The sequence below is a fragment of the Balearica regulorum genome, chromosome 3, assembly GCF_011004875.1.
Source record: "Balearica regulorum gibbericeps isolate bBalReg1 chromosome 3, bBalReg1.pri, whole genome shotgun sequence".
Lineage (NCBI taxonomy): Eukaryota > Metazoa > Chordata > Aves > Gruiformes > Gruidae > Balearica > Balearica regulorum.
Window position 1 is genome coordinate 108,917,917 of NC_046186.1, and position 23,609 is coordinate 108,941,525.

The 23,609-nt window shown below is 46.0% G+C and overlaps 1 protein-coding gene across 1 annotated transcript in view; it reads right to left on the reverse strand.

Moving 5' to 3' along the window:
• The window catches only part of TOGARAM2 (TOG array regulator of axonemal microtubules 2), a 36,406-nt gene extending 25,165 nt beyond the window's left edge, over positions 1 to 11,241 (reverse strand). Inside the window, exons 1-6 of the mRNA XM_075750097.1 lie at positions 11,111 to 11,241; positions 5,787 to 5,919; positions 4,675 to 4,809; positions 3,620 to 3,919; positions 1,775 to 2,010; positions 53 to 219 (exon numbers count right to left, since the gene is read on the reverse strand). Coding sequence (XP_075606212.1) covers positions 53 to 219; positions 1,775 to 2,010; positions 3,620 to 3,919; positions 4,675 to 4,809; positions 5,787 to 5,814 — 866 coding nt within the window. The 5' untranslated portion in view covers positions 5,815 to 5,919; positions 11,111 to 11,241. The remainder of the gene's footprint in view (positions 1 to 52; positions 220 to 1,774; positions 2,011 to 3,619; positions 3,920 to 4,674; positions 4,810 to 5,786; positions 5,920 to 11,110) is intronic.
• Positions 11,242 to 23,609: the final 12,368 nt, after the last annotated feature.

Genomic DNA, 23,609 nt, shown 5'->3' on the forward strand with positions numbered 1-23,609 from the left:
ACAAGAAGCGTGAGGTGAATGGCCTATTGGAGAAACAGACACTTTAGCTTACCTCATCTCCAGGTCCTCTTGGAAATCCAGATCCTGAGAGCTTGGGAGAGGCACTGCAGCTCTACCAGGAGCCCTATGAGATGGTCTTGCTGACTTGGGGATAGGGGGAATCAAATCCACTTGCAGTGATTTCTTCCCATCCCCACCACTGCAGGGCAGCAGGGAAGCCTGGAAATAATAGAACACAGTACTCAGCTTGAGCATCCAGCCTTCCCCCTTTGATGCCACAAGAAGTTTAGCCATGCTCTTAGCTAGGACTTGGCAGGAAAAGAAAAGTCAAACTGATGGAGCAGCTTGGCCTAAGATGGGCAGTGGAAAGGGAAGTGATGAGGGAGAGACCATGTCCCATGCTGTTGCCACTTCTCTCCCCTTGCTCACCTTTCTGTCAGTGGCTGCATTCCCACTTGGCATCTATCTGTTTGGTGTAAGGATATTCTGGGGTGCCATTGCCTCTATTAGCCTTTCTGATGGTACGGGAATGGGTTTAGATCACTATCTTCTCACTGTCCCTAAAGCGCCTACGAGCCATTGCTGAACTCCAGCCGAGTCCCCATAAAGTCATTTTGCTCTTCTCAAGCCCATAATTTTTTCTGCTTCTGCCCTTCCTACAGTCCCCCATCAGCCTTTCGGTCCAGATGCTAATGTGCTCTCTGGATGCTCAGTGCTCTCCAGCTCCTACACAATTCATCATCTCAGGCTCACTGTCATTTATGAAGTTCAGCAGAGCTCCCTACCCTGCTGCTCTGTGTAAGGTCTCTGCCTGCTGAAATTACTTCAGGCTCCCCATGCCATTGCTAGGAAGGGGGGTGGAGGGAGCAGGGACAGATGCACACCCTTCCTTAGTATCCCATCAGTCTTGTCACAGCTAAAGAGCCACATTAGGACCTGTTCAAACACCAGCAAAAACAGAGTTAATGTCAGGGATACATCTAGCCCTGTATCTGCAAGGCTGAAATAAAGTACACTAACCTTTTATTGGTTATCCTGTTCACAAAAGCTGTTATTAATCTGCCTTCTGCCCACCACGGCAAAAATCAAAACAATTGCAGCTTCTGTTTCTCGTGCAAAGGCAATCGAGTGGATGGGGTCTGGAGTCCCCATGGCCAGAATTGCCAGTTCCCATCACTTACCCCTGGGCAGACCCATGGAAAAGGATAAAGCTACACAGGGGCCACTAAACCCTAGAAATATTATTAGAGATAAGTATGCAGAAGAACATGGCTATACAACTCAAAAGCTAAGAGACAACCTAAAGTTGAGTTTGTAGAACTGCCTGCTCCAGCAAACATCTTTTTCCATCTAAACCAGATAGAGCTGATATAAAAAGCCACCAAGACACTGATGTGTCTGCAACAGTAACCACAACATACAGATGGTTCACAGATATGTGTATTTTACTAACTGTAGAAGGATGTGCCTGACCAGATTAGACTCATTTAGTTGCTCCGATTGGTTGCTGGTGTTTTGTCAGTCATAAAACACAGCAGGAGCCACTAGACAGCACAGAAACTATTTAAAGACCTCTTCTATTGATACACACTGAGGACATGAAGTCTGCAGTATGCACGTAGCAAAGACAGCCTGAAGGGCAATGCCCAGCTGAGCTCTTCCTTCTCTCAGCTGCTTCCCTGGGCTCACACCACAAGGAAAGAAGATCTCGGAGCTCTGCCTACAGGAAATAAACTGAAGATCTACCACATGTGATTTGGCTTGGTTTCCTTACTTGATATCCTTGTCCCTCTGACATCAGCTTCTCGTTACTCCCATCACTTTCATCACAGCCTGTGCCGTTCTCCCCATGCTCGTGCTCTCTGTTGCTCATCCAGCTGGTCTCTGAGGAAGGAAGGCTGTTCTGAACGGGAGGCACAGGCTTCGAGTTTACCAGGAGCCTCTGGGAAGCTGAGCTGGAAACTACTGGCTTTGGGGTAAACTCCTTAGGGTCACTGCAGTCAGTCAGGCCTGAAAAGCAGAGACACAAGGCCTAATAGAAGCAGCACTGCCAACCTAAAGCACCTGAAGCTAGATATTTCATTGGACGGATTTCTTGGAAACTTCTCAATAACTGCACAGTGAAACATGATCATACTGGCAGCCACTTGAAGCAGGCCAGTGGACAACACTTACCCACTTCTACAGATCCACTAGAGGAACACCCTGGTGCTCTGGGCTCCCATTTGACAGCAGGGAGCCCACAGAGCTGTGCTTACCCAGAATAAGTGACCTGCATTGTGGTGGGTTGACCCTGGCTGAGGGCCAGGTGCCCACCAGAGCCGCTCTATCACTCCCCTCCTTCATTAGACAGGGGAGAAAGTACAACGACAAAAAACCTTATGGGTCGAGGTAAGGACAGGAGAGATCATTCACTAATTATTGTCACAAGCAAAACAGACTGAACTTAGAGAGGGAATTCATCTAATTTATTACTAAGCAAAACAGAGTAGAGGAATGAGAAATAAAATCAAATTTTAAAACACCTCCCCCCACCCCTCCCATCTTCCCGGGCTCAACTTCACTCCTGGCTTCAACCTCCTCCCCCCTCAGCGGCACAGGGGGACGGGGAATGGGGGTTACGGTCAGTTCATCACACGCTGTTTCTGCCGCTTCTTCATCCTCAGGGGGAGGACTCCTCTCATCGTTCCCCTGCTCCAGCATGGAGTCCTTCTCATGGGAGACAGTCCTTCACAAACTTCTCCAATGTGAGTCTCTCCCAGGGGCTACAGTCCTTCACAAACTGCTCCAGCATGGGTCTCTTCCATGGGGTGCAGGCCTTCAGGAGCAAACTGCTCCAGCGTGGGTCCCCCACGGGGTCACAAGTCCTGCCAGCAAACCTGCTCTGGCATGGGCTCCTCTCTCCACGGGGCCACAGGTCCTGCCAGGAGCTTGCTCCAGCGTGGGCTTCCCATGGGCCACAGCCTCCTTCAGGTGTCTCCACCTGCTCTGGCGTGGGGTCCTCCAGGGGCTGCAGGTGGAATCTCTACACCCCCTCATCCTCCTTCCATGGGCTGCAGGGGGACAGCCTGCTTCACCATGGTCTTCACCACGGGCTGCAGGGGAATCTTGCTCCGGCGCCTGGAGCACCTCCTCCCCCTCCTTCTGCACTGACCTTGGTGTCTGCAGATGTTCTTACATCTTCTCACTCCTCTCTCTGGCTGCAAAAGGAGCTCTCTAACTGTTTTTTTCTCTTTCTTAAATATGTTATCACAGAGGCGCTGATTGGCTGGGCCTTGGCCAGCGGCGGGTCTGTCTTGCAGCCGGCTGGCATTGGCTCTGTCAGACACAGGGGAAGCTTCTAGCAGCTTCTCACAGAGGCCACTCCCATAGCCCCCTCTGCTACTGAAACCTTGCCACACAAACCCAACACATGCATATACACCCTCCTGATTCTCTCCCTGTCCCGCAGTTGTACACCCCTACAGCAACAGGAAGGCTATGCAGAGGACTGAGAGCAGGGCAGGTTATTGCAGGGGGCACATGCAGGGGAGAACTGTTCACTGGGAATGTGTGCTAGCTTTCTAGGCTGGGAAAAGACCCTTATTCCTGCAGGAGAGCAGGCAGGCTCCCAGCTTACCTCTCTGTGAGGCTGCCAGATCCTCAGACATCCTTCTCATCTTCAGCTTGTTCTTGATTGGAATGGTTTCCAGGGCAGCACTGCTCACCCTCCTCTCTTGGGGGTCTGGGCTCAAGGCTTGATGAGAAAGATGGGAGAGATCATCTCCATCCCCAGTGCAGAGGTTGTGCACACTAGTCTTGCTGGTCCTGCCTTCTATGGGAGAGATGGTCCTTGGGTATGGAGGCTTCCCAGCTCCATGCCTAACCCATAAACTCGACTGCTTCTTCAGCTGGGTTGTTAATATGGACTGAAAAGAAGCTGTAGATGAGGTAAAAGGGAAGAAGTGAGTTAGCTGACCTCACACCTTTACTATGAACTCATCTAATGAGTAAAGCATTCAAGGTTTTTTTAATCATTCAGAAGATCAGGGGTTTTTTATTTTTCATAAAACTAGCATCAGTTTAATTCTTCTGAATGGCATTGAGCTAGCAAGCCAGGAGAGAGAGGTTGAAGGCCCCACTGGTAAGATGGGGAAACAGATTCTTATTTCAGGCCTTGGTTTCTGTGAAGACTATCAGTAAAGATCAACACAGTGCTACTGGTATTTCTGAAAAGCAGAAAGACATCTCAGCAAGCAGGCAGACCTTACCGGTGTTTCTACAGCACCATCCCATCCTCAGGGCCAGATCTGATGGGCAAGAGGAGAAAGAACTGGGAATTTATCTATGGTGAGACCACACATTGATAGCAAGGATAGAAACAGAACTCACATCTCATTACCATGCCCAATTTTGGGCCAGTTGGGCCACAGTCCCTGTCCTGGCTGGCAGTAGTAGTGATTTGGCTAGTACTGATAAAGGAGAAAGCATATTGAACTAATGATAGAGAGATGTGATGCCACGTACACCACTGCAGGAGGCCAGGATCATCAGCAGCTCTCTGTCAGCCACCTACTCTGACAGAGAGCCAGCACATGAGGACTGACTTCCAAGGACCATTTCTCCCTGAAATCAGGGTGGTTTTTTCATTTGTCTGAAGCCATCATTGCATATTCAACCCCTTTCCATCCTCACCTTCTTCTTCAGTGGTCCAACTGCTGCCACAAAACTGCAAGTTCGAATCGATGCTTCCGCCTCGCAGAGCTGTGTATCTGAGTTTGAATTTGGAAACACTCCCACAGTAGACAGCAACTGGGGCGTGGTACTTAGCTTTAAAAGAAGGATGGTACAAATGACTCAAATTTGCAGCATTTGGTATGGAGAGGCAAAAACAGGCACCCCTTCTCCATAGAGGACTAACCAATAGTGACCAGTAGTCCTGGCCTCTGCAACTGTCTCTTTGATTTCAAACTCTTCTGACTGGTTAGTTCCGGCAATATGGCAGCCGAACATTCTACACATTTGCATATGCTTGGCTAGTTGCCAATCCACCGCTACAGGATTTCTCTCCTCTGCTTTCAAAGGGTAGACAACCTACAATGGCCTCTAGAATTTGACAATGTCTAGTAAGTAGATGCTTTCCAAAGCTAGTTTGAAAGTCATTGTTTCTATAATTGCCATTCAATTTTGGGTTGGGTTTTGTTGAGTATTTTATTTCTCTTCATAACAAAGAATGTACAAGGACACAAACAATTAATCACCAGGTGTTATAACTAAAAGAAGGTTTGCACTCTCCATTAGATGTCCCCAATATTCAGTGGGCTTATTTGATTACTGTATCTGTCGGATGCAAACTGTCCATCCAAACATTCTCATTTGTCCTGCTTCTCTGTTACAGGGGTTTATTCCCTGCTTTCTTTACTGAAGAGGCATCCAAAACCAACATAAACATGGCCTGCCTCAAAAAACTTCTGATCTTGGCTGTTCCTGAAAATTCAAAATTATACACCACGTGTTACCCTGCCCCTTATCCTGGCCAATATCTTCCCCATTACCCAGCCTCTAAGGCTGGGTTCTCACTTGTACAGCATGAAGAATAGCTGCTGCACTTGCCAGCATCTCCAGGGTCTCGTGATCAGCGCTTTGAATGCAGCTTTTGTACATGCTCTACCTCCCTGAGACCAGCAGCGTTCCTGGGCACCAGCACTGCTGCTGCAGGCGAACATCCTCCAGACAAAGGCTGCGGGAACGGGATTGCAACAAGCCCTGACTGAGCAAGTCTGCTCCAGTCTGCTGCAGTCCTTTACCTGCTGTGAAATCATCTTGCGTTGTCATGGTGGGGAAGACGATGGGCTCTTTGCAGATGAGAGTCTACTCGATGTGCTGCTGGTGACTGGGCCTGATACAGCTGCCGGCGGATTCCCCTGCAGCATCAGGAGCCTGCATGGAAAAATAACACTGCTGGTGCAAAGTGACAGCCATGAATCCCTGGCATTGCCCTGCCCACAGGGGTTCCTGCATACAAAACTGCTCAAGTCAGGTGGTATTAAAACAACATAAAAATATATTCAAGCTATGCATTTTCCACATTCTGTCAAAATCATGGCGACGAAATCCAAATGCTGGAAGAAGACTGCTGTCAGCATAACGAGGGAAACATAACTCCACCCCAGCAGCTGCTCTCCCCATGGCAGTATGGGCACGGCTGTAGAGGCAAGCCTCTCACCATGCCCACTGCTGTTGAACCCCGTGCAGCACATTGGAGTTGTTCCCACTGAACTCAGTGTGGCCGTTGCAGCAGGAGCATCATTTCACACATTTAATAACAAAGAGCTGTAATGTCACACTGGACTTGTCCCAAGAACAACCGAAAAAATTGGAGTAGAATAGTTTGCTCCTTTTTAATACAAACGTACCTGGATTTAAGGGTACTGGGCTAATGATGCTGGAGACTGGTGTGTAACTCCTATCTCTACCACTTTTCACCAGTCTGCAAGATTTTTTTCCGTAGAAAAGGGTAGATAAGATTTTATGACACATCCATGAGTAATTCTGAGCCACAACTCAAACCACAAGCCCAATACTTCCAAATTGGCCACCTGTTGGGAAAGGAAGGAGAAAAGCAGTTGAAACAACTGCCATTGTAGCTAAATTGCCTGCATTTATAGTGTTGCTGAGGTACCTATATCACTTGCAGCACCTCAGAAAGCCTGAGGCTACAGCATAACCCGTAGTTTCTGGATAGCTGTCATCCCTAAATATCTGCCATGCTCACGTCAGCAAATGCACATCCCACAGGACTAGCAGAGTTGTAGGAAGTGTTGTAGTACACAGGGTATATGAAAGTAAGGGAAGTTTATGCTCAGTCCTTCAGGTTAGTGCTATAGCAAAACGTGATGCTTTTCAGCTTCAGTCCCTGCAGTCTGCTTCCTTACCGGTTTAGTTGCTTTCACTCTGAAACTCTGTAGAGATTTTTTTTCACCTTCTGACAGAAACTTCAGTTACCATACAGGGTTTGGGCTTCCTTAAATGTATTAACCCATTTCTTATGGCCTAAGTGGGAGGTAAGAAGGGATTTTGCAGAACACACCTTAGGATAAGAGGTTAGGATGGTAAGCCAGCAGTAAAATTCCTATAATTGTCAGTGAGTACAGAAGGATGCCAATGTGAACTGCTTTTGAAAATTCACTCACAGGTGCCTCTAAAGCTCTGCAAACAGAACGACAATCACATGGTAGCTAAGCGCAGCCAGAGGGATCAATCACCGACATCGTTCAGTTAAATTATTACAGAAGGAAAAATGCCTCTGCACTCAATGACAGAAGCAAAGGCAGGTCCCTATTACTGTGTTCTGTAAGCTTAAAACAAATAACAAAGAATTCCTGTACAAGGACTTTAGGTACCCTGCTCTCAATCAAACTTACAATCAGATAAAATGGTATCCTCAAGCAAATTTCAATAGAAATTGTTCATATTGCAGCAAGGCCCTGTACTGCTCCACCCCCTGCCCAAGAGATTTAACGCTGCTCAGAAGCTGTCAAAGCGTTCATCTGGAGTAAAGCAAGTGGTTTCAGAAAAGCTGGAGTTAGCTGAGACAGTTAACCCACTTTCGGCTTCCACCCTTTTTGGTAGTCTAGATAAATTCAGAGAGACAGCTTAAGGTCAAGGAATGAAAGTGCTTAGAGGCGGTTTAGAGCCTAATTCCCATTACTTTCAATGAAAGGCAGGCACTAAATACCCTTAAAAATACAAATGTGGGTCTATTTGGTCTGTGTACTTTAAAACTAGGAATGGAGGTACCATTGTGACTGGGACTAGGGCATAAAGCAGAGATTAAGGTATATTTTCTTTGGTCTCATTGCATAAGATGAATATCTAAGAAAAATGCCAGTGGCGATTTTGGCTGGTCAAGATCACCTCCTAAATGAAGCTGAGCATGCCCCATTGCTTAAGGTATTAAAAATGCCCAAGAGAGAAAGCAGTAGGTACCAGAAATGAGTGTATCCCATAGCTAGGACAGAAGGCTGCTCTGCCACTGACTTACCCTGTAACACAAAGCCAAGCTCTCCATGCCTCAGTTTTGTTCCTCTGCCAGGCTGTCCTACCTAAATGCTAACATGCTATAAAGCGTAATTAGGAAGGGTATTACTTATAGCACCTCCATGGTCCCCAAAGGCTTAATTGCCTAAATTCAGGGCATAGTTCCTAATTCAGGCCAGCTACACAATATGGAAAACTCCAAATGTACAGCTAGGTAGGGCCACCCCTTTCTCCCTTGCGCTGAAACCACTGTAACAGGAACCATAATGGCAGAGCAATTTGCCTGCAGCCTGGGGGAAGTGCTGGGTGTGCAGGATTCATCTTCTGCCACTGCTGATAGGACCATGGAAAACAAGCTGCTGCCATTCTCTATGCAGAGAACAGTGGCAGTGGTTCACTGCTGTGTGAAAAAAAAAGTGTCAGAAAATGGTTTTCTGAAGAGGGAAAAAATGGAACACAGCTGCATTTGAACAGCTCCAGGCCCTGGTGGTGTTACAGTAGACAGTAACTCTACTCCTTGTCATTCTTCTGCCAGGTTAATCAAAAGAAAATGCATCCTCTGGGATTTCCAGCTTCTTTGATCATTAGCACCCAGTAAATGAAAAGAGAGATTATTTAATGCTATCATTACTTTCTTTCCCAACTAACAAGCTATTTCTCTGGTGGCTTCCCAGCACAGCAAACATACAGTATCGTTACGTGAAACATGCTGGTGCCAACAACCCTACAGAGCCCATCAGGGTTGGAGCTGCTGTGAAAGTTGAACCCAATATCTCAACAGCCAGAGGCTTACTGTGAGGATAAAATGAAATTGGAGTGATGACAGTTGTTTGGGGGTTTTTTGACCAGTGGATTTCAGCTTGCAGGGCCATAATGCATCTGTAGCATGAAGTTTTTATGTAGAGTACAAAGCCATGGCCCAGTGGAATTGGACAGTTTCCCCAGGCCTGTAAGAGAATCACAAGGCAGATCCCTGGGCTACTAAATGCATCTCTGCATTTTCTAAGTTCTTGGTGTCAAAGCCACTTAGGTTAGACACACAGCTCACAAGAAGTGCTCCTGTATCTTTCTGCATGATGATCCAAGCGAGATTGCGCATCCAAAATCTGTTTTCTCTTACCATTGAACTTACTGTTTTGAGGAATTTCTGAACTGGCAAACTTGCTTCTGCAAATATTTACTGTGCATGGCAAGGAACACAGACAAAAGATGTAATGTGAAAAGCATCACCCACGTGATGCTCTTTTTACAAGTTCTGCCCTCAGCTTTCATTTGGAAGATCTTAAAAGTTCAGTGCCCCTATCAAAAGCTCCTGCAATGGCTGCTTCTCAGCAGAGCAGGGCTGCTCAACCATGAAACAAGAGTTACCACAAGCATCAGCTTACCCAGGGCAGCAAATCGAGAGTTAGGAATAAGCTGATCTGAATGCCAAACCTCATTAGCTCCTTCAAAAAGCACTTGAACAATCCCTCGTTCCAACTCTAATGAGGTGTTGTGCTGGACACCACGGTTATTTGAGTACTGTACACAAGTTTTCTCCCAGTGAGTACTGTGACGGTCTCCATTGGAGCTGTGGCCAAGAGTGGTCATTCCCCAAAGGTAAGTGATCGATTGCTCTGTGGGCTCCAGTGACTGCCGGACGCAATGAGATGAGAAGGAGCCAAGTACATTGACGCACCTTTGCTTTGAGCATAACCCAGCCTCAACCAAAAGCATTGAAAGGTTTCCCCTTCTTATCGAGGCACTTTGAAGACGACCCTGAAACTGCGAGACCTGGAGGGGGGGGATTTGCAGAGCATCTCATGCAGAGAGGTCCTCGCCCCAAGGGGCCTCCGGGGGGGGGGGGCTAATGCTGTATGAACATAAATTAGCTGACAGCAGTAATGCTGCAGGGGCTAGCATGCAACAATCAGCTGCTGCTTTGCTTCTGAGAGCAGGTCTTCATGGCGCGTAGGATTTCTGCCATGAAGGACTCTAGGAAAGGCTCTAAATGGCCAACACTCAAAGCTTGGGTATGGAAGCAATCATAGTCAGCACCTTGAACTAATATATCCTCAAGTCCAACCAGTGGCCCATGTCTTGAAATGTTAGGCCAGCTGTTTGTTGGCTCACATCAGTTTCTTGTAAAAGCATTTTCCTTAGAAATATTTGGCTCATGTCGCTTGGTGCCTTCCTCTGAGCTGCCTCAAGGAGAGGGGTCTCCCACACCATATTCCTGTGTGGAGCCATCCCAGAAGGCTACTAAAATATGCTCCCTGGCCAGTAGTTTTCTCCTGGTAGGGCCTTTGCATGAATCCAAGATAACTGCAAGTAAGCATCCTACAGGCTCTGTCCTGTTCCTGTGTAATCATCAGGCATGGAAATTCTCCATGATCTGAAGCAATTTCATTCAGCTGCAACATGGGATCTGAGTTTTGTACTGAAATTTTCCATTATGAGTAACAAGCATTGGGAGCACGAGGTGCAAGGCTGACATGCGAGAGCAGGGGCATATCCTCTAATGAGACCAGTTTAATTCTCCATTTTATTACTCTTATATCTATTCCACTAAAGTCCCAGTACTATTCTTAGTGCTGTATGAACCTTGAAATACAACAGTTCCCACTGCTCAGAATTTATCCCCTGGTCTTTACAGTATTTAAGCACCTCTGTCTTGTTCAGGACATAAGTCCACCATTCAAGCATCACTGAAATAGTTAAAGCCTCTATTCACCTATCCTACAAGGTATCATCACCTAACTCCATAGGCATTTAAATCCCTGGAGTGCCCAAGTGTCCATAGGCTGATGCCTGCTAAACACAGGGGCTGTCTTGCACGTGACCTGTTTCTCAGAGCCCCACACCATGATGCCTGAGGGCCCAATGCAGGCTCTCTAGTCAAGGTGGACAAATGCCTCTTTTCCAATACCTACCAGCTGGCAGCATCTACCCTGGGTGAGCTGGAGGCCACTAAGAGGTAAAGGAGCAATAGGCTGTCTCTGCAACAAACTGCAGTGCTTACAGGGAAGGCGACAAAAAAGAGCTGCCAGATATGAACACGCAACACAGGAGAGCTGGCTGACAAAACCTTGAAATGATTTGTCTCACTGACCTGACAGAAAACACCATGTTTTCCAACTGCCATCACTTCCAATGTCCAAAAGTGAACAAAGCCAAAGAAGAGCATGAAAAGTGGAAGACCGCAGAAGCTGGGCTAGCTCCACTGCTGGTTCATTGCCTGACCTGCAGAGAAATAGAAATATAAATCTTAAAGACAGAAATATAAATCTTAAGGCCAGAAAAAAAGTTAGGAGCACATAAACATGACCTCTGCAGGCCAGATTTTGAATAAGTCAACTTTAGTTTCTTATGGCTCAATATCTCCAACTGAAAAATTCAAATAATGTTTGGAAGCTTTGCAAACCTCTCAATATCTGTGGGGTGACGGATAATACACAAATATGAGCAGTTACCATTGTCATTACCGCAGTGGCCTCTGCAGCAGAGCCCCAGCTCGCTAAATTGTTAGGAGTGAGGGAGCATGGATATTATCAGGAAGAAAGGTAATGAAAAAAAGTGAAGCAAAGGCATTCTCTTCAGAGAGAGAAAGAGAGAAACAGAGGGAGAAAGTAACCAGCAAACACCTCTGATAACAAACAGAGTCCCTGTATCTCAATTCTTCAGAGAGTTTGGTTTGTCCTCCCTCTGCTGCTGTGGCAGGCCAGCATCTCTGCACCCCAAAAGGAATTCAAGATACATTAGACTGTCGATCTTCCCTTCTCATCCTCCTACATCTTTCCCAGATCAAATTTTCACAGATTCATACTTTTATTAATAAACCCCTTTGAAAACAGAGGCTAACCTGGAGGGAAGTTTGTTCATCAGAGTGATATTGCTTTGGGACTAGGCATTTACATATCAGAGAGCCTGTAAGCTAACTAAAGTTTGCTTGTCCTCTCTTTGCTTGGAGTAAAAGGATTCCACTTGTCCCCCACATCCTTTGGGGTGCAGTGCCAATGTTAGACTTAGAGAAACAGCAGTTTAAATCCTTAGCAAGAGCAGACTTGATTACTATCCTACAAAGGTGAACCGTCACCCTCAGGAGCCATAAAACCTGACCTAAACCTCAACAGGGACCAATTTAGAAAGTTGATTTGAGTTTGACCTTCCTTGATTCTAAATGGAAAACAACAGTGTGATCCCAGGAGGGACCAAAGGTGCAGATTTTGCTTTTTTTTTTTTTTTTTTTTTTGCAAGGGGACTCTGAGCAGGAGCTGAGCAGGGACTTGCCCATATGTCCACACACAGCAGCAAAGGGAGCCTGAGGGCAGCACCTGAGCTAAGGTGGGAGCTCTTGCTTTGCCTCCCATGGCATGGCAGAGACCAGGCTGTCGCTCTTCTTATGAGAAGGAGCTTCCCTGTCAACAAACTACCCTGTCTGCTCCACAGCTCCGACCTGTCCTCCTCTCCCCTCCTTCCATCTGCCACCCCAAGCATTGATCCTCTTCCACACCTCCCAGGACTGTGTCTCTCTTAAATGACACCCAAACTCTCTGACACACAGCTAGAGTCACCCTGCAGAAGCTTCCTTTGTGCGACTTTAAGACTTTTCAAAACAACTTTTTGAAAGAGAAAAATAAAGGGAAAAATCATCAAATCTGTCTCCCAGATTTTATTGCCTTCTGGGAGAGACACTTGCACCAAGCAACCTCCACCAGAGCACAGTAAAAGCAACCCCTCTGCCTGGCTCCTGCCAGCCCCTGCCAGAGCTGAGAAAGCAACAGCGCACGAGACAGGGCTATCCACCGACCTCCTTTACAAACACGCGTGTCCTTCACTTTGGAAATCTAGCTCCACGTTGTTAAGCTTGTAATCCCCCCAGGAGCTGTAAAGCCCCGCTGTGGATTGCCTCCCACAAGGCAACGAGGATTTCTTCTGCTCCAGACCCTGTGTTTCCAAAACTGGAAGCGGGGACGGCCATTTGTCAAGCCAGAATCCTTCTCCAGGAGGACAGCAGGCTCCCCCTTCCAGGTGTACGAGCTCAGCAAGCAAACAGTGTCACATACCAGGAATAAACAAGGCTGCATAGCAACCACTTCTCTGAAGAAATCTTGAGTGTGAGATGCAAGGGATATCTTTTGCCTGCAGGGCTGGCAGCCAGCTCCCTGGGTGCTGCAGCCACAAGCACCCAAGGGACCTCAGCAGCACCCAGACCTTCAGGCAGGGACACACTCTGAAGTGCAACTTGCTCCTGGTCCCTCCCTGCCTGCTCGCAACTGCTGCGGGAGAACCATCCCTAAAGCTGTGCACAACGCGCAACCAAACAGTAAATTGTGCATCTGCTGGAAACTTATAAAAGGGAGGGGAAAGTTTCCACCCCCTTCACTGCAGGATTTGATGACATCTCTGCATGGTAAGTTGCTTAGCTAGGCAGTGTGAGCTTGGAGCCCCTCTCAGTTAGATTGGTGTAAATCCATACCAGCTCTTCAGGCAACATTAGAAAAAGAAGAGAGCTAATTCCTTCAGCCTGGCCCTCTCCAACATGGCATGGCCGCAGTCACTGCACTCTCCACTAAACGCTGCCGAACAGGAATTCTCCACCACCCCCATTACAAATATTTTATACCTCTCCACTGTGCTGTGGATAATTATGCAATATGCAATGCAGTGCAGAAATTTAGTTTTGCTACTGTGTGTGTTTTGTTGTTATGCTCACTCAAAAGCTACTTTCAAATGTAACAATAATATTTTCATCATGTCCATGTCTAGTTTGGAAATCTTCTGTAATAAGGTCACTGCTGGTTGTTTTTATAAACACCCGTTTATTCAAGAAGAAAGAGAAATTTTGTGCAGAGGTGCAAGGACTCACATGAGTTTCTCTGTTAACCATGAGAAACAGCAGCTCAATCTGTCTGTACAATGGTTTGGATGGAGAGTGTCCACGTGAGTATTATGAGAAAAGGAAATCAAACGCTGAGCAGTGAGTCCTGAGCCATTCTACCCAACCTGCAAGCCAACAGATAAGTGGGAGGGCATTTTTTAGCTGTAAAAACATGCAATAATTGAGCTCCTACAGGGGAAAAACACCCACAGAAAACCATCTGCACGAGTTAGCAGTCCTTCTCCAACTAGCAAAGGCAGCACACACACTCTGTGGCAATTTGGGGAGGTGACTGTCACCTCACTTGGTAAAAGATACAGCAAAGCCAAAGGGAAGCATCTTTCTGTCACTGCCAAGCCACCCTGTTGGTACCGGCACTGTAGGAATAAAGGATTCAGCCTTACAATGAGTCACCTTAAACCACGCAATTCTCTCAGCTTCTCCAAAGCTGAGTAATCAGATATGTGAGAAAATAACAACCCTATATATCGCAGAATGGCAGAAAATGAGCTGACTACAGCAAATGGGTCTCCAAATGTGACATCTCCTGTGTGAAACAGGAGAATCCCAAAAGGCTTCTCCCTTTTGCTACAAATAAGAGGCAGAGGACTGCCCTCAGACTCTAGCACTGCTTTAGACCTTAGGAGACACAAGGAAAATTCTGCCTCAGCCACGTTGCAGGCTTCAGGCAAGTCTTAATCTGCTCCAGCTCATACCTGCAAAGCAAGCATCACAGAAATGCTGCTTGTTTACTTTTGTCCGTATTTTCTTTTAAGGCAATAAACCCTCTAAAGCAGGGAATTGTCTCTTCCTACATGTGTGTGCATCATCTAACAGAGCTGGTCCATCCGTCAGCTAGGGACATTACGATAAAATAGTGGTGGTAGCAGGTCCTCAAAGGACTTTCCCCAATATAGTGTTCAGTTTTTCCCTTTAATTAAGGGGCCAGTAACAAGCTCCCAGCTCAGCTCTAGTGAAAAAGTTAAGCTCCTGGGTGTCTCAAAATGAGCACTTCTACAGGGAAACAGCATTAGCAGCACTGAAAAGTGTGACCCTCATTAAATCACCAAAAGTGACAAAAGTAGAGCAAAGATGGTCAGCTGGTCAGACTAAGACCACCCAGGAGCATCTAATGTTCAGCCTCCCTCCCCGAGCACACGCTTACACTCTCTTTCTTTTGGCTCAATAATACTGTAGCTGATGGGATAGATTTCAACCAAAGAGAAACTTGAAAGCCTACGTGCCTAGCCTTAAAAACAGTAAGCCAAAGTTTTATTGCATCCTTTCTAAAAGGAAGAAAACAGTTGCAGCCATAACAGAGTACCTTCCCTCCTGAGCCTAACTTGTGTCAGATCCACTTGACCTCCAGCAGCGTCACCCACGTGGCTGTGCTCTTGTATCACCTGCACACCCTGAATGACACACTGCGTTAACACAGGGAAAGGGCAGTGTCCACGTGCTCGCATGCATCCTGGAAATGAACCTGGTGACAGCTATCACACCGTTCCTTGAGACAGCCATGGGATAAACCTTGCTATGAGGTCAAACCCTCTCTCTCATTCATCCATAGCACCCCAAGCACCTCTGCCAATTCCCCCTGACAGACCAGTCCAATCGTCCCTTACAGGTTAACAAAACAAATTGCTTTGAAATCCCCTTTCTCTAGACATGAAGCATGGCCTGTCTATGTCAACAAACATATCTTAGACTTATTTAGCTAATCCTCCACATCTGCTTTAAGGCCTCAGGGTACCACAGGCAGGAGCACAGGGCTGAGCAGGGTTTTTCCTCCATCCACAGCAGGGACGGAAATCACGTCACCTTACATACTTGTATTCAGAAACCTTCTCAGCTATTCCCCTCAGCACACTTCATGGCAGCCTCCTGGCATGCAGGCAGCTTTTTTGTTCGCAGGAACCTCTGCCAGATTGGGAGCCCTTGGGCTTTCCCCATGGCAACTTCGTTTGTGCATTGGGCAAGGGTGGTGGATACCACGTGGCACCCAAGCCCGTGAGGGAAACAGCCCACGCACACAGAGTAAATGTTAATTAGAGCCCAGCAGACAGGTCTGGAGCTTATACAGACCTTTTTAAAATGTTCAGTTTTATCTATCTTGAATTCACAGTGATAGGAAAAAGAGAGAAAAAAATGAACAGACAATAGGAAGAGTACAAATACTGCTGTATCTGCCTTCCTCCATCTGTCTCTGTTTTGCCCAGCCCTGAGGAGCATCAAGACCTCCCTGGCTTTTCCTTATTCATTAGACACTGTCCCCTAATCAGCAGGGGCCTGAGGGCTTTGAGAGGGATACCACTTTCTACAACCCTTCCTCCACCCAGTGCTGTCACAAAGAATAAATCAAATTATCCAAAGAGTGACAAGGGGAGTGTGCAGGGCACGCACCTCAGTGCCATGAAAGGCAAGCAAAGAGGAGCTGTTAAGATACAAAAACATGCGAGGTAGAAAAACCTGCAGCTTCAGCATCAACATTTTCAGAAATCTCTGTTGCAGTGGAAGACTTCTGCACCACTGTGTGCTGAGGCCAATGGCTAAAACAAAAATTCTCAGAAAAACAGTGCTTCAGTTTCCTTAGAGATGTGTCTTCTGAACAAAGCTCATGAAAGAAAATGGGAAAGAAAATGAGAACTCTAAAGCCTACACACACAGACTCAGAAACATTAAGGTCAGGGAAAATTATGACAGTAATACTTTGGACTCATAAGTATATTGCAAGTTCCCACTGATGAGCCCAGAGCAGTTAGCATTGCCACAAGTGGCACTTAACACCTCTTCATGAGGTTCAAGTAGTGTTAAAACACACTGGGAAACTGAGGCAGACAGAAGCACTCCAAACCTCACTTAGGACCTCAGAGTAAATAAACCGCAGTGAGAGCAGCAAAACACAGCCTCTCTTGATCTAGCGACAACTTTCTATGGCAAGGTAACAATTGGGATTGGGTCAACTGGAGGAGAAAATGCTGAGGCGTTTAAAAAGAAAGTCTAAATCAACATAGGGTTTAAGGGCACTATTCTCATTTGCAGAGGTACTATATTAAGACCTGCTGGCTAAGCATTATCAGAGCTTTATGTGTGGAGATCAGGGGCTTTCAGACTGATGGATAGAGTATCTTGAACACAGCTTGCCAAATTTTTTTGATGGAGAACCCAGTGAAGCCACAAAATTGATGTGATCTGTGAAAATGTGCTTTTTTCAACTATTTGTGTGAAAAAATAAGTTTTAAACCTGAACATTTGATATTTTTTCTTAAATTCTTCCATGAAATTATAAAATGGTCTCCATTCTGAGTAACCCTAATTCTAGGCAGTGAAAACCTACCTACTACCTACCTCAGACATATTTCCAGCTCGGACCTCAATGAGACAAAAGCCTGTTTCCAGTGCTTCTTCAATATAGCGGTGGGCTAGAAATTGCTGTATGCCTGGTATAGCAGTGGAGTAGAAATTGCTGTATCCCTAGGAAGTCGTAGATAATATTTTAACTTCTGTAAGGGTTGAAAAAGGGACTTCAGGATGCTTCTCAGACACTCATGTTACAAAGGGATGCAGGCAAATAAGCTCTGAGCTGCAAGCATATCCTAGAGGACAAGGATGAGGTGTCCCTGATACTCAAGCACATCACAGCACCCGTCCCCAAAGAGGACCCGCAAACTGGAACAGAGACCTCCATGAGGCAGCAGAAAAACAGCCCAGTTTAGGACTGGCCAGAGCCCCTCTAACACTCTCTGGTGATCCAGGGCACTGTACACACACCCTGCTTTGCTTCCTAATTCATTCAGGATCATGTGGTCCTAAACTAAGGCCACTTGATTCCCCATGTTGCTAATCTAGTTAGCTGCATATTGGCTAATTGCAGGCTTTAACTGTCTGCCAAGTGTGGCATCTCACCGTCTGTTTGCTCTGGCCACCTGAAGAGTCACCAGCCACACGAAGCTGCACCTCATCTGGGGATGCAGAGAAACCAGCTGCTAGCGCCTGCTGTCTAGTGCAAGTCTGCATTTCATTTGGTTTACCATAACAGAACTCTTATTATACAACCAAGGAGGGAACAAAACCAAAACAAAAAACCAATCACCACCTCAGGACACCCTTCGCAAACACAAAGTCTGCAGGCAGATGGACACAGGAGAAAAAAAAAAAAAAAAGACAAAAAAAAAAGACCCTGGTTCTTACACAAGCATGTCAAAGGCAGGGCCAGTGAGCCACTTTGCTAACCCAGTGTATGCAGATACACCTCTCATATTCCTGAGGGTTAGAGATGACTCAAAAGGCCAAAGCTTTCTCCCCCAGTTTATCAGAATTTAGCCCAAATAATTTTGAAAACTGAACTCAGCCACTATGGTTTTTACTGAATGCCCACTCTCCTGAACATCAGCACGGGTACCTGTCTGTTGGAGAGAGACCTGGGCTGGTGCACCTCTGAGGGGGTGGGCAAAGTCCATTAGTCTGACTGAGGCTGCACCATGGACCACTATTACAGAGCAACACATGGTGCTAACTGCAGCCCTGCTGTACCTGCTCTGCTGCCTTGAAGTGCAACTGCAATGGTTACAGGCCCTGGTGACTTGCTTTTGAGTGCTTCAACGAGCTACTGTACACAGTGAGGCAGCTGCACAACATCAAAGCTGCACAAAACATAAAACACTTTCCCACAACACCACATTAAAGCCAAGGCAAGAACCCTGAATTGAGCCCCAGTGATGCAGAGTTCGGTCCTCAGACTTTAAAATCCCTCTGTTCCTACAGAAAGATTAGTTGCACTTGTCCCAAAAGCCCCATTTTTCGTCTCAATACCATTCATCTGCCAAGCAGAAAATCTGTCAGCACAGTTTGGGGTGCGAGGCTGAAGCTTCAGGACTGCATTTCTGATTTGAAGGGGTCACAGAGATTATAAGCAGAGAATACACAACCTCAAAACCTAAAACAACAGGTACGCTCATGGTAAGAGAGACAGAGCAGCATGGAGATGAAGGATGAAGGTGCAGGGTGGGTATGTTTAGCAGCCCACTTTTTCCCACATTTTGCCAGGTGGCAGCCATCAAACCATGTTTGGGATGCTGGACCTGCTAAGCCCTCTCAGTACCCACCATGACAGCATGGGTTAGACAGCGACTGGCCCTGAATTCACTGGGGGAAAAGTGACACGGAGAAGCAGAGCTGTTCCTTTACTTTAGGTGTTACAAACAGCTGGAAAAACACTTGTTTTATTCATTTCTGAAAGAGAATAAAGTGTCATCATTGGGATGGAAAAATAAAAGTGCTAGCAGATGAAAAGATTTGTTCACGCTATTGAACATCCACGTGATGAAGCTGATGGAGAATTGAATTGCAGATAGAGACAAGAGAAATTAGGCCTGCAACTTGTTTTACCTGCCATCAACTTTGAAGAGGTCCTGAAAAACACTTTCAGCATCCATCAATCTCTGATAAGAGCTTGACAAAGTGCATACCGCAAGCTGGAGGATGCCCAGACTCGCAAGGCAGGTAACAGCCTGTCTCAAACAGATGGTGATGTAACAGCTTCTTCCTCACTCTCCTGTACTGGAGGATGTCGTACAAAATAAACACCAAGACGAGACACGATGAGGAAGGATCCCATTTCCTTGTTAACAGCTTTCCATTCAGATCCTCTATGGCTCCAGAAATTAGCTGCCTGAGCACTACAGAAAGGAAAAATAGGCACAGGCTGGTGGACTTTTCTTTAAAAATCCTGCAAAATCCAAGTATTTACAGTTTACAATAAACTCATGGAGAAGACTGCAGTGGTAGATGGATATATTCCCCTTTTCGCCTTCATTATTTGAAACAAAGCTCTGTGCCAACAGTGGAGAAAAAGTTTTGTATGGCTACCTTGAATTTAACTTGTGTGAAAGAGGCAGTGGGGTTTGGGTTTTTATTTGTTTCGTTTACATAGCTGCTCTTGAAATAAAATTGTGTAGGATGCAATTCTGCCTCCTTTTCCCTTCTTTGAACCTGCTGGGGGGGAAATATTAGGAATTAGAGGACCGAGTCTGACCCCACTAAAATCAAGCAGCCACCATGCCCAGCCTGTGGACGTTTTGAGAAACTGCTCCTCTTCTGAATCGCATTATCCTTGTCAGTCTTGGGTAGAAAATAATTTCCAGCCACTAGCCTACAGCAGACGATAATAATGGATGAAAAATAGCCAAGCTATTGTTTACACTAGATGCCAGAAATGAAGTATGGGGGAATTCTGCGGGCCCAGTGGTATGGTGGGAGAACCAAGGAGGAACGGCATTGCCCCTGCCTGCTCCAAGGCAGTGGCAGCACGGTGGGAACAGCTCATTTAGCAGACAGCTCTTTTTCATCAAGCTGGTAGCTGTGTGCTAAGCCTTTGGTACGAAGTGGTGTTTGCTCACAAAAACAGGCAAACAACAAGTGTATTGAAATGCCATAAATCCCGTGTTGGCAGAGCTTGAAGCAATTCAAGCCTCCGTGCAGAATTAGGCCTTGTGACTGCACCTAGAGGCAGGCAGGTAATTGAAACATCAGTACATCTAGAAGAGAGGATATTAGTGCCAATAAAAGGAGAATTTGGGGGCAGGGAGAAAAACATCACATGGAATTAGTGCCTGGGTAGAGGTGACTGCTAACCAGTTTGTGGATCCCAAGCCAGCTGCTCCTCATGGCCCTGCAAAGCGGATCCCACACGGTCTCACCAAGAATAAGAGTCAGCAGCTCAATGGGGTGCTGCCTTTTGCAGTGCATGTATACCTTCTCATATCCTCTCTGTGCTCCGACTGCAACAGTATGTTCTTTCCTGCATCTTGTTGATGGTCTTGCCCAACTACACTGCAAGCTTGCTCAGGATGGAGATCCTTTCTGCAGTGTTTTCCTCGGGAACAAGGGAAGTTCATCTGCACGCACTTTGCCTCCACCTCGCATTTTTCTGCAAGAAACTCTAAGCATTCAGCCACAGATAAGAAAGCATTTTGGTAAATTAGCCAAGTAGGGTTGTCCCTTCTTTGCAAATGGGGAAACTGAGGCACGGAACTCTGAAACACAAGTTTTCAGCCTTGGCAGTCATTGGTTTCCCTGCTCAGTCCTGAGATATTTTGGATACCACTGTGAGAGCTTCAGCTGCTAAGGAAACAAATCTCGTTTCACACACCTTACTCATGCTGTGTCATTCAATTCCTCATCCAAACGAGAGTGATTATGGTGGCAATTTCACCATTATCTTAAAGCAAAGCCAGGACTTCATCATCTTTCTCGAACATAAAATGCCATCATCTAGTTAACATTTTCTGAGACTTTAGCGAGGCTTTTTACAAGACACACGGCCTCTCAAGAAGCGAGAGAACTAAAAGGTGAACTTCCCGCAGGAAACAGCTTTGTGCTCTGCTGTGGACCATCAAGGTCCATATCAACGTGGGCATTTCATAATGCTGAATTTGATGATTTTTGAGCAGTTATTGAAAGACAGTGGAGGTTTGCATTGTTTGTACCTAGAAGTAGTAAGATAAGCACCCAAACAAAGAAGTGTCCTTGAAATCTGGGTCTAGTGGCAAGCTTAATACTGTGACAGGCTCTACTGGAGGCTCAGACTGGGTCTGAGCTGCCAAAGAGCTCTGGGTCTGTGGGGCAAACATCGGCCATGAAATTATAATAAACCCTAGAACTGATTGATTCTGGCTGCTCAAGTTTTTTGGGTTTGGGTTTGGTTTGTGGAGGTTTTTTTAACCATAGGAGCCACAGAAAACCAGGAGAAGAAATGACAGTTTAGGTCTTATCTCATTTCCATCAGTGCTAACAGCAAACCTGTAATTGATTTTAAATGTCAGGGAAAAACTTTCAGCACACAGACTAAAAGATGGAATAAAGCTTCTTTATGTAGTCTGTTGTCTGTGCATTTTTTAAAAGATGCAATAAAAACCTTCACTGGAAATATATTCTTCAATAAAAATACAAATTTTCTCCAAACACATAGTTTGGTTGTGATCTTTTATTTTCCACAGAATGGGTAAAAAAGATCAAAACAATTTTCAGCTAAACAGTAGTTGAGATGTTCAGAAACATTTGACAAAGCCGTGCAAACATCTGAAACAAAAAAAGCTCTCATTTTTCTGTCAAATGCCTACCTTGTTAAGCTTCCACCAAAAAAAAAAAATTTTATATATATATAGGCTAATATGCTTAGTGCTTTTGTAGGAAGTTTGAAGTTTTAGAAATTTCCTAGAGAAGCTACAGCTTCCAAGAGGAAGTTCTTGACCAATTTTTTTCCTAAAGCAAAGGAATGGCCCACTGGGATCTTACTGGTCCCCAAAGAAGCCCTAAGGAGAGCCCCAGAGGAGCTGTGGAAGGGACACAGTGCACACAAGACTTGAGCAGACTCCTGCAATCTAGATCAGCACAGCATTCAGCAATGGAGCCTTGCATGGGATAGACTGAAACATGCCACCAGTTCAGCCAGCAAGGGAGTGAACACAGAGGCTGGCTGCAGAGCCCTGAAGCCTGCTACACTGGGCAATTAAGGCAAACCTAACTGTGTGTGATGAAGGAAAACCACAGACCTGTTCCTCTGAGCTCTAATGCAGACTGTTTGGACTGAACATCTGCTAAGGCTCACCCCAAAAGTGCTGGTGGAGCCTCGCGTTGATGGATCCAGGCACCCTCCTCACGCTGGCCAAAAGGCCAACCACCGTTGTTTCAGCATCTGAGTGGCCTTCCCAATGCGAAGAGATATGCAGCACATTGTTTCTTTGAGGACCAGTGCCACTGGCTACAGGCTGCTTTTTCAGAAGTCTCCGAATTTTGTGTACCAGCCCTTACACATAAAACATATCTGCTACAGAGCCATCGGTGCATCACTGCAGGGTACAGGGAAGGAGCTAGCATGCATTGAATCTGGTCTGCAAATGCATTTTGCTAGCAATAACAAAAGCTATTATGATCCTTCATTCCCAACTGATCCTTTAAAAAAAAAATTTCTTTGAAACTATGACTCAAGTGCTGGTAAGTAAAATCTACTCCCATGCAGCTAGCCAAGGAGTTCAAGTTCCTTTGGCAAAGGGCATTAACCACAAAGCAAATAACACATTAGCTGCAAGAATGACAAGAAGGGAGACGTACCTTCATCTTTGTTTTTTGTTTACATGCTTCCATTAGTACCCAGGGAAGTTTAACTCTGGGCTGGGGGACATGGCATGGTAAAGTCTTCAGGTTTCAGCACTCCTCTGGCCATCCATCACCCTGCAACTTCTCCTCAGCAATTCAGTCCCGAGGCATTAAACTGTCACAGCTCACTAAGAAATTAGACTTGATGACACCTAAGCAGATTCATTAATGCATTAAGCAAATGCAATCTGATTGGTTCCTTTTTTTAGGCGTTTGGCAAGCAGTGTGCAAACAAACCTGGAGGATGAGGCTCTGGGGGAGGGCAGGCAGCTTGCCAGTGTTCTTGCTTGAACAGAGGGAAAGAAAGTACCAGCTCCGCAAAGCCACGCTAGAAGAATTTACAACCTACTCCTTGCTTCAAGATAGCAAAAGACACAAGGTGGCATCGGTTGCTTCTGCCTTCTGGAGAGATGATGCAGTTTTCATATGTGTCATAGCACACGGGGCATTTCAACTATAAAGGCAATGTGGCACTAATCACGACCAAAACAAATCCAAAGGGACTAACTGTTCCTTGCATGTGGACTGAATGACCCAAACCACCTTTAGATTAATCTTCAGGACGATCCAGGGA